Genomic DNA, 16,642 nt, shown 5'->3' on the forward strand with positions numbered 1-16,642 from the left:
GTGTGTGTGTGTGTGTGTGTGTGTGTGTGTGTGTGTGTGTGTGTGTGTGTGTGTGTGTGTGTGTGCGTGTTTAGGGAAGGGGCAGGCCTGCTTGAGTTGTTATTGTACATTGAGCAGCACTTCTGAGTACTTAAACAATCAAGACCTTAATATAGACATCAAATACTGAGAGAGCAACAGTGATCTAATCAAACGCCAAATGGCTCACATTAAACTGCAATACAAAAGAAGCTAACAAGATAAACAGATAAAGACAGGCTTATGGGGAGGGAATTGTGTACAAAGATGGAGAGAAAGTAGTATACCTGTAGGTAAATAATAAGATAGAGATAGATCGGTGTGAGCCTGTCATCTGTGGGAATGTCCTCATGCATGCATTTTATTTGATATACACCATTCAAAAGATTTTTTTTTAAAGAAATGAATAATTTTATTCAGCAAGGACACATTAAATTACAATAAGGACATGTATCATGTTAAAAAAGTTTCAAAGATACTGAAAAAAAATGTATCATGGTGTCCACAAAAATATGAAGCAGCACAACTGTTTTCAACATTGATAATAATCAGAAATGTTTCTTGAGCAGCAAATCAGCATATTAGAATGATTTCTGAAGGATCATGTGACACTGAAGACTGGAGTAATGATGCTGAAAATTCAGCTTTGATCACAGGAATAAACTACATTTTACAATATATTCACATAGAAAAGTTATTTTACATTGTAATAATATTTCACAATTTTTGTGTTTTTACTGTCTTTTTAAACAAATAAATGTAGCTTGGATGAGCAGAAGAGACGACTTTCAAAAACGTTAAAAAAATTGAATGGTAGTGTACACAGAGAACAGAGAGAGCTACCAGATGAAGAAAAATGTCCAACAGACCTTCAGTCAAGCTCATTGAAGCTTATGGTACAGAAATATTAACTTTGTAAATTTATTTTTTTAATAATACTCTGCTATTTTTATCCTTGTTTTATAATGGAGAGCAACCACAGATCAGGGCAGAGCTAACAGCACACAAGGATAACACATCCTCAGATCATACATACACCTGCATTAAAACCTGTGATGTTTCAGTGTGAGAAACAGGAGACCATTGAATAAGACATGCGTTCCTTCTCAACACTGCTGTATGACATGACCCACACAGTAGATAGAGACGAGAGAGAAGACTTCACTGTATAGTGTGACAGAGAGACACTATTAAATGCTATTAAAATTAATATTTTATTCCTCAGATGTTGCTGTTTCATGTTGCTATAGGTCTGAGTTATGTTATATTCACACCTAAAACACATTGGTCGGAAGTACCGCTCCTCATGTATATTAACTATCACATATGGATGAGAAAGAAACATTGTGGATGCAGAGAAACATTAATATAATATGAAAAATCCATCAGTGCCATCTGGAGAGATGCCATGCAAGTCGAGAAAATAGAAGTTGTGTGTTTTATCTAGTGCAAACAAACTGACAGAACTTGTCACACACTCTTCTGATTAGCTGTGATTGTGTTGCATTGTGCAGCATTTTAGCCTTCAAACTTCCAGATTGCTTGTTGTGAATCTTATTGTGTCAGGTTAGCACACAATGTTAAGATACAGCATGAAACACAGAAAGTGCATAGGGCTTGTGCCTGTTAATTTGAAATGCATTGATGCAGCCATGGCCAGCGATCAATCCAATCCTCATCACAACACGTCAACAAACACACATACAAATGTACAAAATCAAATAAAAATGCAGCGTGTTGTTAGACAGTGTAAGCTGACAAACAGTCACCTGCAATATGGCAGATGTGTAGTGATTTATGATTATTCATAAGCTGTTCTTCATAATCCATCTGTTAGTGACAGAACATCAGCCTCTGGTTGCTCTTCAATTCATATACGTCTAGAAAAATGTCGCATTGCCCTTAGAATGAACCGTACATGTCACTGTCCAATGAGATTTGTTTCGCCTCTTTAAGAGCATTCTCATCTCACGTTCAAAAGATTGGGCTCAATAAGACCTTTTAAAAGAAATTAATACTTTTATTCAGAAAGGATGCATTAAATTGATATAAAAGTGACAATAAAAGCACTTATAATTTTATTAAAAAGATTTATGTTTCAAATCAATTCTTTTGAACTTTCGGTAACACTTTAGAATAGGGAACACTTATTCACTATTAGCTCCCTAATTTCCCTCAATAAATTCCTAATTTGCTGCTTATTAATAGTTAGTAAGTTGTTTAGTTTGGGTATTGGGTAGGATTATGGATGTAGAATAAGGTCATGTAGATTAGAATAAGGCATTAATATGTGCTTAATTACTACTAATAAATGGCTAATATTCTAGTAATATACATGCTAATAAACTAGTTAAGAGACCCTAAAATAAAGTGTTACCGAACTTTCTATTCATCAAAGAATCCTGAAAAAAAAAATAAACAAAACATGAGGTAGTTTTCAACATTGATAATAATCAGAATTGTATCTTGAGCAGCAAATCAGCATATTAGAATGATTTCTGAAGATCATGTGACACTGAAGACTGGAGTAATGATGCTGAAAATTCAGCTTTGATCACAGCAATAAATTACAGTTTACAATATATATATATATATATATATATATATATATATATATATATATATATATATAGAAAGAGACAGTTAAAGTGAAGGGGCTGCTGAAAATTCCGCTTTGCCATCACAGGTATAAAATACATTATAAAATATATATATATATATATATATATATATATATATATATATATATATATATATAAAGAAACAGTTATTTTGAATGGTAATAATATTTTACAATATTACATTCAAATAAATGAAGTCTTGGCAAGCATAAGATTCATATCGACCCCAAAAAAATCTTATCAACCCCAAACTCTTGAATGGTATTTTATGTTTCATATAGTTGATATGATTTGTTCATTATAACTGAAGAACTGCTGGCGGTTCTACTAGAAACGCAGCGTCTCAGAGCTGCAGTAATGTGATGCAAGGAGACTAGAGAGCAGACGTCTAAACCGCACCCTCTGGCCTGTTTTCTCATCACTATGGTAACAGCAGGGCTGGATTAGGCAGGTCTCTAAAGCGCCGGAGCAATTCCAGCTGCCGTGATCGTGCAGGAAACACTGGGCAGGTCAAAGTAGAGATTTGCAGAGTTGTGGAGCGTCTGTGAGGTTTTGCAGCATCAGTTCCTGCTGTGCCAGAGTCGTCTTATTATGAATGATTCATTGGTGCACATTATTCCATGGCTTTGTAAACTTTCATCAAAATGAAATTAAACTTGCTCCACCTCTGAAATGACTTTCATTTTTAGCTGATGATGTCTTAAACCCCTTCCCTCTAGTCACCTGTCATATGCGACCAGTCATAAGGGTCAATTTTTTTAAATTGAGATTTATACATCATCTGAAAGCTGAATAAATAAGCTATGGTATGTTAGGATAAGACAATATTTGGCCGAGATACAACTATTTGAAAATCTAGAATCTGAGGGTGCAAAAAAAATCTAAATACTGAGAAAATCGCCTTTAAAGTTGTCCAAATGAAGTTCTTAGCAATGCATATTACTAATCAAAAATTACGTTTTGATATATTTACGGTAAGAAATGTACAAAATATATTCATGGAACATGATCTTTACTTAATATCCCAATGATTTTTGGCATAAAAGAAAAAGGTATCATTTTGACCCATACAGTGATTTTTTGGATATTGCTACAAATATACCCCAGCGACTTAACACTGCTTTTGTGGTCCAGGGTCACATATAAAGTTATAGTCCATTCCCTCGTTAAATTATGCGATTTCCCTTCATCTTTTCTCATTAAATATCCTGTTTCACTCTGAAATAAATTATGTTACAGTAAAATAGGTTTTCATGAGTGTCGTTTGGCTCAACCAATGGCATAAGATTGGGGGCGGGACTAAATAATGGGCAGATGAGAAAGTATTTAGGAAACATGTTGGAAAACAGTCATTTTTGCAGAAGATTTGAAGGGTTTGATGTAAAAGGGGAATTATTACCGTTTTCTCATGTGATATTTAGTATTTACACTAGTCATTTCAAAGTTAAAATGCGTCTATTGTCTTCCTTTTTTCTGTCACTGGTGTTGGTCTAGCTTTCTAACAAACGTTCTCATGTTTTGTCTTTCTGTTCTGCAGTCTGTTGACCCTGGCCAGCAGTTCACCTGGGAAAACTCCAACCTAGAGGTCAACAAGCCCAAGAACCGCTATGCAAACGTCATCGCTTACGATCACTCCAGAGTCGTGCTGATCCCCATTGATGGTGAGTCCAAAAACACACCTATATATATTAGCGTTCAAAAGTCAGCAAGCTTTTTTGACTCTCTCTGCTCATCCAGGCTACATTTATTTGATCAAAAATACAGTAAAAACAGTAATATTGTGAAATATTATTGCAATTCAAAATAATGTTTTTCTATGTGAATAGGTGCTAAAATATTATTTATTTCTGAAGCAAAGCTGAATTTTCAGCATCATTACTCCAGTCTTCAGTGTCTCATGATGCTTCAGAAATCATTCTAATATGCTGATTTGCTGCTCAAGAAACATTTATCATCAATGTTAAAAACAGTTGTGCTCCTTCATATTTTTGTGATACAAATGTGATACATTTTTAAGAATTTTTTAACAAAGTTCAAATGAGCAGCATTTATATGAAACAGAAATATTTTGTAACATTATAAATGTCTTTGCTGTCACTTTTCATCAACATAATGCATAAAAGTATTAATAATAATAATAAAAAAAAACATCTTACTGACCCCAAACTTTTGAACAGTAGTGTTTATAGCTTCTTGACATCTCAGCTACGATGAGTTCTGCACAGAATCTGCATCTACTGAATTCTGTGAAAGGCCATCAAGTCCAAATTACCCAAAAATATTTTGGGTAATTTCAAAGTACTCTCAATGCTATTTTAATATATTTTTAAATATAACTAGAAATAATAAATAATAAAAGTCTGCAGATTTCACGTGTGCTTAGCAAGGCCATCAGTACAATGAGCGCTCAGTTCTCAGCCTTTCATTGTGTGTTAACACTGCACTGCTGAACCGCAGGTGTACCGGGGAGCGACTACATCAATGGAAACTACATTGACGGCTACCGCAAGCAGAACGCTTACATGGCCACTCAGGGTCCTCTGCCCGAGACGTTCAGTGACTTCTGGAGGATGGTGTGGGAGCAAAGGGCCAGTACTATCGTCATGATGACCAGACTGGAGGAGAAGAGCAGGGTGAGATTTTACTCCTCATCTCGTGTTGTCTGGCTCCTGCCCCAGAGTGAGACAAATTTTTTTAGTGATGACGAGATGCAGATGGCATGGAAATGATCTCTCACTCTTTATATGGAATTAAATAAACATTCTAGAGGAATTGTTTCAAAATAGGAACTTATAAAGACTATTAATCACAATAAAGACTCTCCCTACACATTGCACTTCAACCATTACTTCAAACAGCAGCTATTATAATGTTTTTTTAGGGGGTTGTTCAGCCCAAAATTTAAATTGTCATAATTTATTCACGCTAATGTCGTTCCAAACCTGTACAAATATTTAAAAACAGAAGAATAAGAGTCATACAGGTTTGGAATGACATGAGGCTGAAAAAATTACAGTTTTAATTTTAAGGTTTCTTTTGCCTTTAGGATGTCAGATAATATCCCAAACACCTCGTGGACACATGCAAACACGTGTCCTGTCTGTGAATTACAGAGGAAAGGAAGTGACCACTCCTCATAAGAGTGTCGAACAGGAAGTGATGTGTGTGCATGTGTGTTTGTGAGAGAGGGAGGTGTCACATGTTCCCTCACCTGCCGTGTGACCAGATGGTCATTCTGTTTTTCCTCCACATGGTCAGTCTCAATATACATGAATGTGATTCAGTGCTAGCTTTCTAATGGAATTATGTACCTCACGATTCACAATTATATTATAATTTGCTGTATATAGATCTATACTATACTATATTATAGGGCTGTGCAATTAATCGCATGCGATTGTCATATTGTCCGATACCTATCTATCTATCTATCTATCTATCTATCTATCTATCTATCTATCTATCTATCTATCTATCTATCTATCTATCTATCTATATATATATCTGTCTGTCTGTCTGTCTGTCTGTCTATCTATATGTATATACTGTACATATAGAGAGAGAGAGTTTACTTACTAACATTTACTTTAACTGTTTTAACACATTAAAACATTGCCTAAAAAAGAATATACTGATCGAATTGGACAAGCCTTGATATTATCGGCTTTAAAGTCAAACTAATCAAATTCTGTGGAGAAAATGTATTTATACATTCAAAAACCTGCTGTTGCTCTCTATTGTCACAAATATATTGTGCATCGTAAAAAGAAAAAAGAAACATATTCATTCCACAATAGGAAATGCCTTTTACAAATTACATTTTTAACCAAAAAAAATTTTGAATAATTTTATTAATGTTAAAGATGCAAAGTTTTTTAAGGGTTTGGGCTAGTCAGCCGTATTTATTAATTAGCTTGAATAAGTGCACAGATTGTACCTGTTCTTTGTTGATGAAGGACAGCAGGGTTTATGGAAGCCCAGATGGGTCACGCTAATGCATCTCAACCCCAGACCTAGCGGCGTTACTCACACAGCCCTCTGTGCTCGGTGTGTGTTCGCGGTATGTGACCCGTGTGTGTAATCAGAGCCGGAGGTTCAGCCACAGTTCTGGCCGGTCTGTGGTGCGTGATGCCCCCATCTGCTTCAGCTTCAGCTGGCCTCCTCTCACCCGTCTCCTGTGCTCTTATGGTGCCTGATGTGTGATGTTTGTGTGTCTGTGATTGCAGGTGAAGTGTGATCAGTACTGGCCGAGCCGTGGAACAGAGACATACGGCATGATTCAGGTTTCCATGCTGGACACGGTGGAGTTAGCCACCTACAGCGTCAGGACCTTCGCTCTCTATAAGGTCTGTGTGTGTGTTTATAGATGACGTAACTGACATTTATTTAGTTTTTTTCATCACTTTTTGATTTTACCTGCAGTGACAAATTATTTGTTTTAAATTAAATTCTGTTTAAAAAATGACTAAAACTTTTAATAGTATTAATAGTATAATTCTATATTATAATCAATTATAATATATTGTAAATAATTGTAGATATTATAAACATATTCTCTTATTTAAAAACAGCAAGAAAAACCCCTTTTCCAACATATATCTCCTTGAATGTGTTGTAACAGAATGGGTCCAGTGAGAAACGGGAAGTTCGGCAGTTCCAGTTCATGGCCTGGCCGGATCACGGTGTTCCCGAATACCCCACACCAATTTTAGCCTTTCTACGCAGGGTCAAGGCCTGCAACCCACCTGACGCCGGACCCATGGTGGTGCACTGCAGGTGGAGCATGATCTCCACTCACTTATCTATTAACATGAACATGTGTCTGTGAATTCACTCTAAATCTACCACTTCCCTTGTGTTTCCCATGGCAGCGCTGGTGTGGGTCGGACAGGCTGTTTTATCGTAATCGAGGCCATGCTGGAGCGGATGAAGCACGAGAAGTCGGTGGATATATACGGTCACGTGACCTGCATGCGCTCTCAGAGGAACTACATGGTGCAGACGGAAGATCAGTATATCTTCATCCACGAGGCCCTGCTGGAGGCTGCCACCTGCGGGAACACAGAGGTCCCGGCGCGGAGCCTGTACACACACATCCAGAAACTCACGCAGGTGTCGCCCGGAGACACCGTCACTGCCATGGAACTGGAGTTTAAGGTCAGAAAACACACACAGACACACACATCAACCTTAACCTGGCACGACACAACAGGGTTCCTGTGTCAGTTTTTCTCTCCTCAAAATGCAGCGTGAAGGCACTAAATCACAGTCAATCAGAACCTCTTTGATGTTTAGTACACAGCTGACGATGCAATGCCTTGTTGCTTGTTTAAACCCCTGATTAACATGCAGAAGATGCCGTTTATTGCTTAGCGGTTTATCTTGCTTGTTTTTTGGAGTTGGGAACAGGGTTATTATCGTTAGCTATAACTGTTTTGTTAATTGAAATACAGCAGGAATAAATGAAAATATACTGTAGATATTACATGATAACTTTAAATTATAAATGTTTCATAAATGTTAATTATTATAACTGAAATACGTTTAAGCTAAAGCACTAAAATGACTAGATATTAGAATCAGCATTGGACATTAATTAATTAAATATAATGAATGCTTCAAGTTAAGTAATCATGTAATAATGATGATAATTAACTGGAAATTTATAAAAACTGAAACTGAACCGAAAATCTGAAAAATAAATAAATGCACATAACAGAATTACTAAAAATTAAACTAAAATCGAAAATATAAAAATAAAAGGTAACACTTACAATAAGGTCTCATTTGTTAACATGAACTAACTATGAACAATATATATTTTTACAGCACTTATTAACCTTTGTTAGTGTTAGTTTAAAAAGTGTTAATGTTAACATGTACAACTTTTGATTTTAATAATATATTAGTAAATGTTGAATTTAACATTAACTAAGGTTAATAAATGCTATATAAGTATTGTTCTTGTTAACTAATATAGTTGACTAATGTAAACAAATGAAATATTATTGTAAAGTATTACCATAAAAAGCTAATTCGAATATTAATAAACATTAACACTATAATAGTCAATAAATAATGCTAAAACAACACTGATTTGGAATGAAGGACAAGTGTTTATTCAAAAACATTCCTGATTTTGTTAACAGTGTATCTACATTCACGGGATTGTCATCAAAAGATACAACAGAACTGGAATAATTATGTGGAATCTGAACCTGAATTGGTATATTCCTTATGATTCTCATCTATAATGGTTAACCTTGAGTTCATTTCTTAAGTAATATTACACTGGAAGAGCAACAAGAAAAACTGTAGACAGAGAAAAGACATGCACATTGAAATGTTTTGCAGAAACATTCTTACCAAAGCAAAGGTGCATATTTGAACTGCTTAAAGAGTATGCTGAGAGCTGATGGAGACGCTGACAGACAGTATCTGTGACTGCGGTGAGAGTTATAGCTGCTGCATGCATGAAAACACTCCTTTAACATACAACAGCTGTCCTCAGAGACGCTTCACAGCCCGAATGATGAGCCTCAGAGCTGCTTTACGCACAGGATCATTATAGATCCGCCGAGGATGTAATCAGGTTTTAATGCTTGATGTTGTTTCACCAGCGAGTCATGTGATTCTGAAGGGCCAGTGCAGTCAGAGCTGTGTGTGGAAACACGTTTGTGTTTCCCTGCACAACATGAATGATTTTAATGGGCTGTTTTTCCCATGATGCACTTTGGTGACATGCTGAGATTCAAAGAGCAAGTATCGTTTGAAGTTTGAGAACAAAGCCACTCAAAACACCTCATTCTCCACCAAAGAAGCATCTCAATTGTTGACAATGGAAAAAAACGCTTTTGAGTTTCAGTGTGGTAATCAACATTCTGCCATGAATACTGAACTTGAGCTTAACTTTTTAACTCAGATTGTTCCTTATATTTCACTAATTAATGACCAATGCTGAATGTAACATATAGAATGGATTATTATAGAGTATAATGATGCCAAATAAGATTTGACATTTACAAGAAACATATTTTTTGGAATATTTATTCAAAACTCACAAAAATAAATAGAAAATGACAGTATGCCAAGGTCTGAAAGGCTAAAATGTCATCTCATTAATTGTCCTCAGCCAGAAGCTTCTTCTGCTCACCAAGGCTGCATTTATTTGATCAAAAATACAGGAAAATCTGTAATATTCTGAAACATTATTACAATTTAAAATAAATGTTTTCTATTGTAATATATTTTAAGATGTAATTTATTTCTGTGATCAAAGCTGAATTTTCTGCATCATTACTCTAGTCTAGAAACACAAATAATTTATATGATTATAAATGTCTTTACTGTCACTTTTGACCAATTTAATGCATCCTTTCTTTTTTCAAACCTTTGATTAGTGGTGTGTATGAGTCTATTTCACAATTTCTGAGCAATATGCATGTGTTCTGTGTCTTTTCTCACTGCAGAAACTGGCCAACTCCAAAGCACACACCTCTAGATTCATCAGTGCTAGTCTGCCTTGCAACAAATTCAAGAACCGACTGGTCAACATCATGCCCTTTGAGTCCAGCCGTGTGTGTCTGCAGCCAATCAGAGGGGTGGAGGGGTCCGACTACATTAACGCCAGCTTCATCGATGGATACAGGTATGTGAATCAGGGTTTGCGATTGCAATTCAGTAAATTCCACTTCCTGTCATTTCAATTCAACATCCTGTGGTGCGGATAACTTAATTCAAACTCAAACTCATGAATTGAAAGGGAGCCAGATCTTAAATTCAGAATTTTGCCTGAAGTCATGAACAGAGATCTGAGAGCCAATTGAGACCAACTGTGAATCAGACTCTGGAGAAATCAGATGAAAGATGGGTGTTCTTCTGAAGAGGTGCTGCTGCCACGAACGCCAGCGAGTCTCTCCGTCACTGTCCCCCGTCTCTCTGACTCCTGCTGGATGTGACAGCTCAGAGTCATGGCCCGTCTCGGAAGTCTGCGTCTGCGTGTCTACTGCCTTAGTGCTGCTAGTTGTCAGGACAAATTGTTCTTATTGGCAGGACTGTCCATAACTGCAGCGGTATCAGCACTGGGGAATCTGCGCGGCCCTGCGCCCACGAGCTGACAGGTGATGCACACAGTTCAGCGCACAAATAAAAGGATTACCCGTCACGAGGAGTCCGGTCTCCATGAAGCTCTCAATCTATCCCACACGCACACACATATACAGATAGACATTCAGAGTGCAATGGGTTTGTGTCAAGCATATCACTGAGACTCAGAGTTAAGGGGTAATTCCACCAACAGTGTAACACTCATTATATAAGCATGACTAATCAGAATCGAGTACTTTAGAGCATGAAATAATAGTATACATGCTAAACACATGCTTATCTTTTTACAGTCTGTTTGATGGATTGTGCATTGAAAATACTTTATTGAAGAGTTTCGTATGAATGAAAAACTGTGGAAAATGGATATTAAAACTGCATTACCTAAGACAGCCTCTATCCCATCTGCTGTGAATATAGTCTCTGAAATCCATTGATTCAGTGCAACTTTCTGCCACAAGGAACGTTTACTGCAAATATCAGTGCTTCAAATGAATAGTCCTTTACTAACATCCTGAATCAAGCACTTCCTTTGCTGCTGCTGAGGGGTCATGTGAGGTGGAGGGGCGGAGCTGTGTCAAGAATCTAAGCTCATTGTTGTCCCTTAATCAAATTAACAGCCAATCAAAGAGCTCCCACTGCATCTGCCGGCGTACTGAAGTGTAAACAGCGTAATTGGCAGTAATCGTGTTTGTAATGAAGGACAGAGGGAGAAGGGCTTTCACATGCTTTTAGCTTGATGAGCTTTCAGTGTGTGTGTGTGTGTGTGTGTGTGTGTGTGTGTGTGAAGCAAATGAGGCTGTATCACAGGTGTGTAGATCAGGACTCCGTCTTTCTCTAGCTCAGTCCTGCCGAGGCTTCCCTTCAGCATATGTTGGATGAATGCGGTCTTCTCCCAGTATGCCCTGCGTGCAGATGTGTTCACTCATACAGTGATTCTCAGTGATCAAACGAGTTAGTGAGAGTCACTGATCATTGACAATGTGGGTGTACAGCAGAACAGCCACTCAGAGACCTGCGCCGATAAAATCACTGTAAGAGAATAATGAGGCTGCTAAAGTCAGATTAGACATTTCCTCCACTTGTTCAACCACCTCAGAGATGCATTTATCTAAAAAAAAAAAAAACCTTCAGCAGAGACCTGGGGATCTCACAGCAGGACTTCAGCACAAGGGACAGCGCTCGCGTCCCCACGCTGCCAAACAGTGAGAGCTCTGCTGCCTTCACTACACAATCATGTCTCTCGGTTTCATCTTCCACAACCAGTGTTTTTCTCACCTGTCTCACTGTCTCTCCCTCGTTCTCTGTCCAGTGTTTCCTCTCTCTCTCTCTCTCTCTCTCTCTCTTTCTCTAACTGCATATTTATCTCCTTGTCTGTCTTAATGCATTTATGATCGCAGTGATGGAGCTGCAGTGCCTCCTGCTGTTCGGTTAGAGGAAGCACTCCTGGAGAGAGCTGTTCATTAGTATTCTGTGTTGATTCTTGTGTTTTTAAACTGTATTTTCATGTGTTGTTCCTGCAGGCAGCAGAAGGCGTATGTCGCCACACAAGGTCCTCTCTCTGAAACCACGGAGGACTTCTGGAGGATGCTTTGGGAGCACAACTCCACCATCGTGGTGATGCTGACGAAGCTCAGAGAGATGGGACGGGTGAGTCAACGCCACTGTCATTGTGACAGATTATCACATTCCTGCACACATCAAAGTGAACAAAGTAAATGTGAATGGCCCTTTGCAACCCATTTTACTTCTGTAATGTGAGTGAAAGAAGATATTCAAAAAGGCTAAATGTAGGGCAGCTCTTGATTGCATCCATTGGGAATTGATTGGATTGTGAAGCGTTGCTCATTTTTTATGTCCTGTCGACTTTAAGGCAGGGTTATGTTTGTTAACTAAAACTAAAACCATAAAAAAAACCATTTTCATTACTTGAAATAAAATGAAATGGAAAAACTTATTTTATTTCAGCTAGCTGCCAAGGCAACATTTCTATTTCATTTTAATGTAGTTTCTAAATGAAAAAGTCCAAAACTAAAACTTAATAAAAACGAAATAGACAAAATTCCATATAAATGTTCAAAATATGAACAAAATTTATAATAGTGTTAAAATAAAATGCTTTAAGGCAGCGCAGCTCAGAACAACTCAGTTTATTAAGGGAGTGTCGCACAGATTCAGCTGTTTTCATCTTTGATTCCATGTCACACACTGCAACACTTTTGCATTTTAGCAGCGTGACGTTTATATAAATATGAAGAGGAGAAATGCACAAAGAAACACTTGTAATAATAGACTGAATTATAATTCAGCTCATGAAGTAACTGTTTTGTGTGTTAGTCTATTCAAGGTCGAGGAAAATATGTGTTCATGTACAGCTTTAATGTGCAAAAGATTTACATGAATCTGCTTTCTTATTTTATGAATCATTTAGCAGTCCCATCAGGATTTCACAAGACTTTTTTTCTCATTTTTGCAAGTCACTGAATTTGCTGCAGCTTTTCTTCAAAAATTTTGATATTTGCAGGATATTTTCCCTTGTTTTGCATTAAAAACCTACCATTATAATCATTAAGTAATTAGTATTAGTGACCATAAGAGTACTGTTACTGATGATTTAGTGCATAATTACTGAAATCAGTTGTGGTTCAGCAGTTGAACACATATTGATCAGTTTGTTTGGGCTCAGATTTATGCATTTTGATTAATTAACATTGCTTCTCTCAGGACAAATTGTAAAAAATATGCAATAATATAAGCTGCTGCAAATGTTTGCAATTGCGAGATCGCAAAATTCTGGAGGGACTGATTTGAGTGTAGCAGATAATAATAACAAAATAAACATGCAATGTGGATGTTGGTTTGCTGAGAAAAATGTCTGAATACTCTTGTGCAATTAATTAAAAAAAACTCAAATGACAAATGAAATGTTAATGATGCTGAAAATCAGCTGGTTGTATGCTGGCCTCAGGCTGTCATTCTGTGCATTACACCACAGAGACAAAAGGCAAAAAAAAGAAACAAAAAATAAAGTTGAGGTTTGGACAAATTAACTGAGCTGCTCTTATAATCGTGTGTTTGGCTCCACAGGAGAAGTGTCATCAGTACTGGCCTGCAGAGAGATCCGCACGCTATCAGTACTTCGTCGTGGACCCCATGGCTGAATACAACATGCCGCAGTACATCCTACGGGAGTTTAAAGTCACAGATGCCAGGGTGAGTCGATCAGACCGTAAGACTTCAGCTGTGCTGTGTCTTTAAATCACACTCTCATTCTCTCTCAGGATGGCCAGTCTAGGACGATCCGCCAGTTTCAGTTCACCGATTGGCCAGAACAAGGAGTGCCAAAGACAGGAGAGGGCTTTATTGATTTCATTGGCCAAGTCCACAAAACCAAGGAGCAGTTTGGACAGGACGGACCAATTACTGTTCACTGCAGGTGAGAAGCAGAATGAACAAATGCAGCAGAGCATGTAGTGTGTGTTTGTAGTAGCACTGGCTGATATATTGATTATTCAGAATGTTGTAAATCTATATGAAATTAAAATGTCTCGGTCTTAGATTGTATTGACTGTATCGTAGAGCTGACTTTGTATCTGTACATTACAGTTTAAAAGTTTGGGGTCAGATTTTTTTTTTCAAAAGAAATTAATACTTTTATTCAGCAAGGATGCATTAAATTGATCAAAAATGACAGTAAAGACAGATTATTACAAACAGACATATTGTTACAAACGATTTCTATTATAAATGCATGATGTTCTTTTGAATTTTCTATTGATCAAAGAATGCAATTAAATGTAAAAATAATAATAATAATGAAACTGATCAAGGTTTCCACAGAAATCAGCCCAACTGTTTTCAACATAAGAAATATAACAATAATTGTATCTTGAGCAGCAAATCAGCATATTAGAATGATTTCTGAAAGATCATGTGACACTGAAGACTGGAGTAATGATGCTGAAAATACAGCTGCCCATCACAGGAATAAATTACAGTTTACTATATATTCAAATAGAAAACAGCTATTTTAATTTGTAAAAAATATTTTACAATATTACATTTTTACTATATTTTTGATTGATGAATAAATGCTGTTTTGGTGAACAGAAGACTGAATTTAACCCCCAAATGTTAGCTGTTGTGTATGTGTGCTGAACTGCTGTCTGTCTCTCTCTGTCTCAGTGCTGGTGTGGGCAGAACAGGGGTCTTCATCACTTTAAGTATTGTTCTGGAGCGGATGAGGTATGAAGGAGTGGTGGACATGTTCCAGACCATAAAAACGCTCCGCACGCAGAGACCTGCCATGGTACAGACCGAGGTAAACCTGACACCCTCACTTCCTCTTGAGTAAATAGAAAAGTTCACCTGTTGTCATTTTCTGCAAATCAGACAGACTTTCATTTTTAGGCAACACACGTGTTTTAGTCTGTGTTTTAACGGTGTGCGTCCCATGTGTGCAGGACCAGTACCAGCTGTGCTACAGAGCAGCTCTGGAGTACCTAGGCAGCTTCGATCACTATGCAACGTAACCACTCCCAGAATGCCTCAGAACGGAGAGCCGCCACTTGTTTCTGAGCCTTAATCATCCTACCTATTCAGTCACCATTGCTGGAGGGAGAGAGAGAGACTGACAAACAGACAGAGAGAAACAGCAAATCAGAAGAGAGGAGAAATCACTGGAACTTCAGCGCAATCCTGTTCCTCTTCTGAAAACAGCAACAAACGCTTCCTTCTGGTCTCTAATGCCCAGCTCCTGTCTCTGTATTACCTTACTGCTTTATGATTATGATCATTTAATTTCATACCGATCATCATCTGCCATTGTTTTTATTATTATTAGCATCATTATTATTATTGTATCATCATGACGATTGCTATATCTGTCAGAAAATACAATATTTGTATCATTTATGCTGATCATTGCATATATAAGGGGTTCTTATATTATTATTATTATTCCTTTATAATTTTTTCGTATATGTTCAGTTATTTTTAGCATATGTGGACATGTATTTTCACATGACCCAGGTTACTAATACTTTAAGAGGTGTACTCAGAGCTGCTGATGATTTCTTACTTTTTATCATTATTGTATTTTAATGATCTACTTTTATTTGGTGGGGAAAGGGGATCTTTTATAAAATATACAATTAAAAACAACCTTTTCACCTCCTGATACTTTATAAAACAGCATAATCAAGTATAAAAGAGTTGAAATGCTTACAGCCGAGTTAGTGACCTTAATGAACCTGCCGGCATTAAGGACAACTGAATAGACCAATGAAAGGAGAGAACGCAGTCAGAGCCGTTTTGCTCTGAATAGCATTAAACAGACACTTTCTGGAAACCGTCCATTCTCGAGTGAAAGAAAGACAAGAAAAATGGTGTTCCTGCTGCCACGGCAAAGTTATTATCCCATGCCGGGTCAGCTGAGGTCAAAGGTCAGCTCGTGCTGAACGGCCAGGCCTTGACCCGACAGACCTGCACACACATGTACAGCCGTCACGTACCTCCAGTAGAACCACGGCCATCCGTCAATCGCTCAGACTAGCAGCTGAAGTGGGAAAAACTGCAGGAGAAAACAGACGGCTGAGGCTGGGAGTACAAAACCTCCTGAAATCTCCACATGTGGTATTAACGGCCATCCGATCATTTCTCACTGTGGCTCGTAAAGACAAATCTCCCGTAATGTCGCGACAGCATCATCAGACTGAAAATATGTGCATACTCAAGTGTTTCTTTCCTCCTATGGCCTGAGCACAAAGTAAGATGAAAAATGCGGACACGGGAAGAATTCATTTCACTTTGTGTTCGCATAGAGACAAAACGGCATTCAATCTGTTGTACAGGCGGTCTGTTTTCTATTTGTTAATAAAAAGGAGAGAAATATGTGTTAA

At 37.5% G+C, this 16,642-nt stretch overlaps 1 protein-coding gene across 1 annotated transcript in view; it reads left to right on the plus strand.

The window, feature by feature from the left end:
* The window catches only part of LOC107554866 (receptor-type tyrosine-protein phosphatase F-like), a 90,650-nt gene extending 74,008 nt beyond the window's left edge, over positions 1-16,642 (plus strand). Inside the window, exons 18-28 of the mRNA XM_016237504.1 lie at positions 4,177-4,300; positions 5,097-5,272; positions 6,866-6,985; positions 7,261-7,415; positions 7,511-7,796; positions 10,109-10,287; positions 12,266-12,392; positions 13,830-13,955; positions 14,024-14,178; positions 14,928-15,063; positions 15,206-16,642. Of these exons, the coding sequence (XP_016092990.1) occupies positions 4,177-4,300; positions 5,097-5,272; positions 6,866-6,985; positions 7,261-7,415; positions 7,511-7,796; positions 10,109-10,287; positions 12,266-12,392; positions 13,830-13,955; positions 14,024-14,178; positions 14,928-15,063; positions 15,206-15,274 (1,653 nt within the window). The 3' untranslated portion in view covers positions 15,275-16,642. The remainder of the gene's footprint in view (positions 1-4,176; positions 4,301-5,096; positions 5,273-6,865; positions 6,986-7,260; positions 7,416-7,510; positions 7,797-10,108; positions 10,288-12,265; positions 12,393-13,829; positions 13,956-14,023; positions 14,179-14,927; positions 15,064-15,205) is intronic.

The sequence above is a fragment of the Sinocyclocheilus grahami genome, unplaced genomic scaffold (genome assembly GCF_001515645.1).
Source record: "Sinocyclocheilus grahami isolate Dianchi unplaced genomic scaffold, SAMN03320097.WGS_v1.1 scaffold517.1, whole genome shotgun sequence".
Taxonomy (NCBI): Eukaryota; Metazoa; Chordata; class Actinopteri; order Cypriniformes; family Cyprinidae; genus Sinocyclocheilus; species Sinocyclocheilus grahami.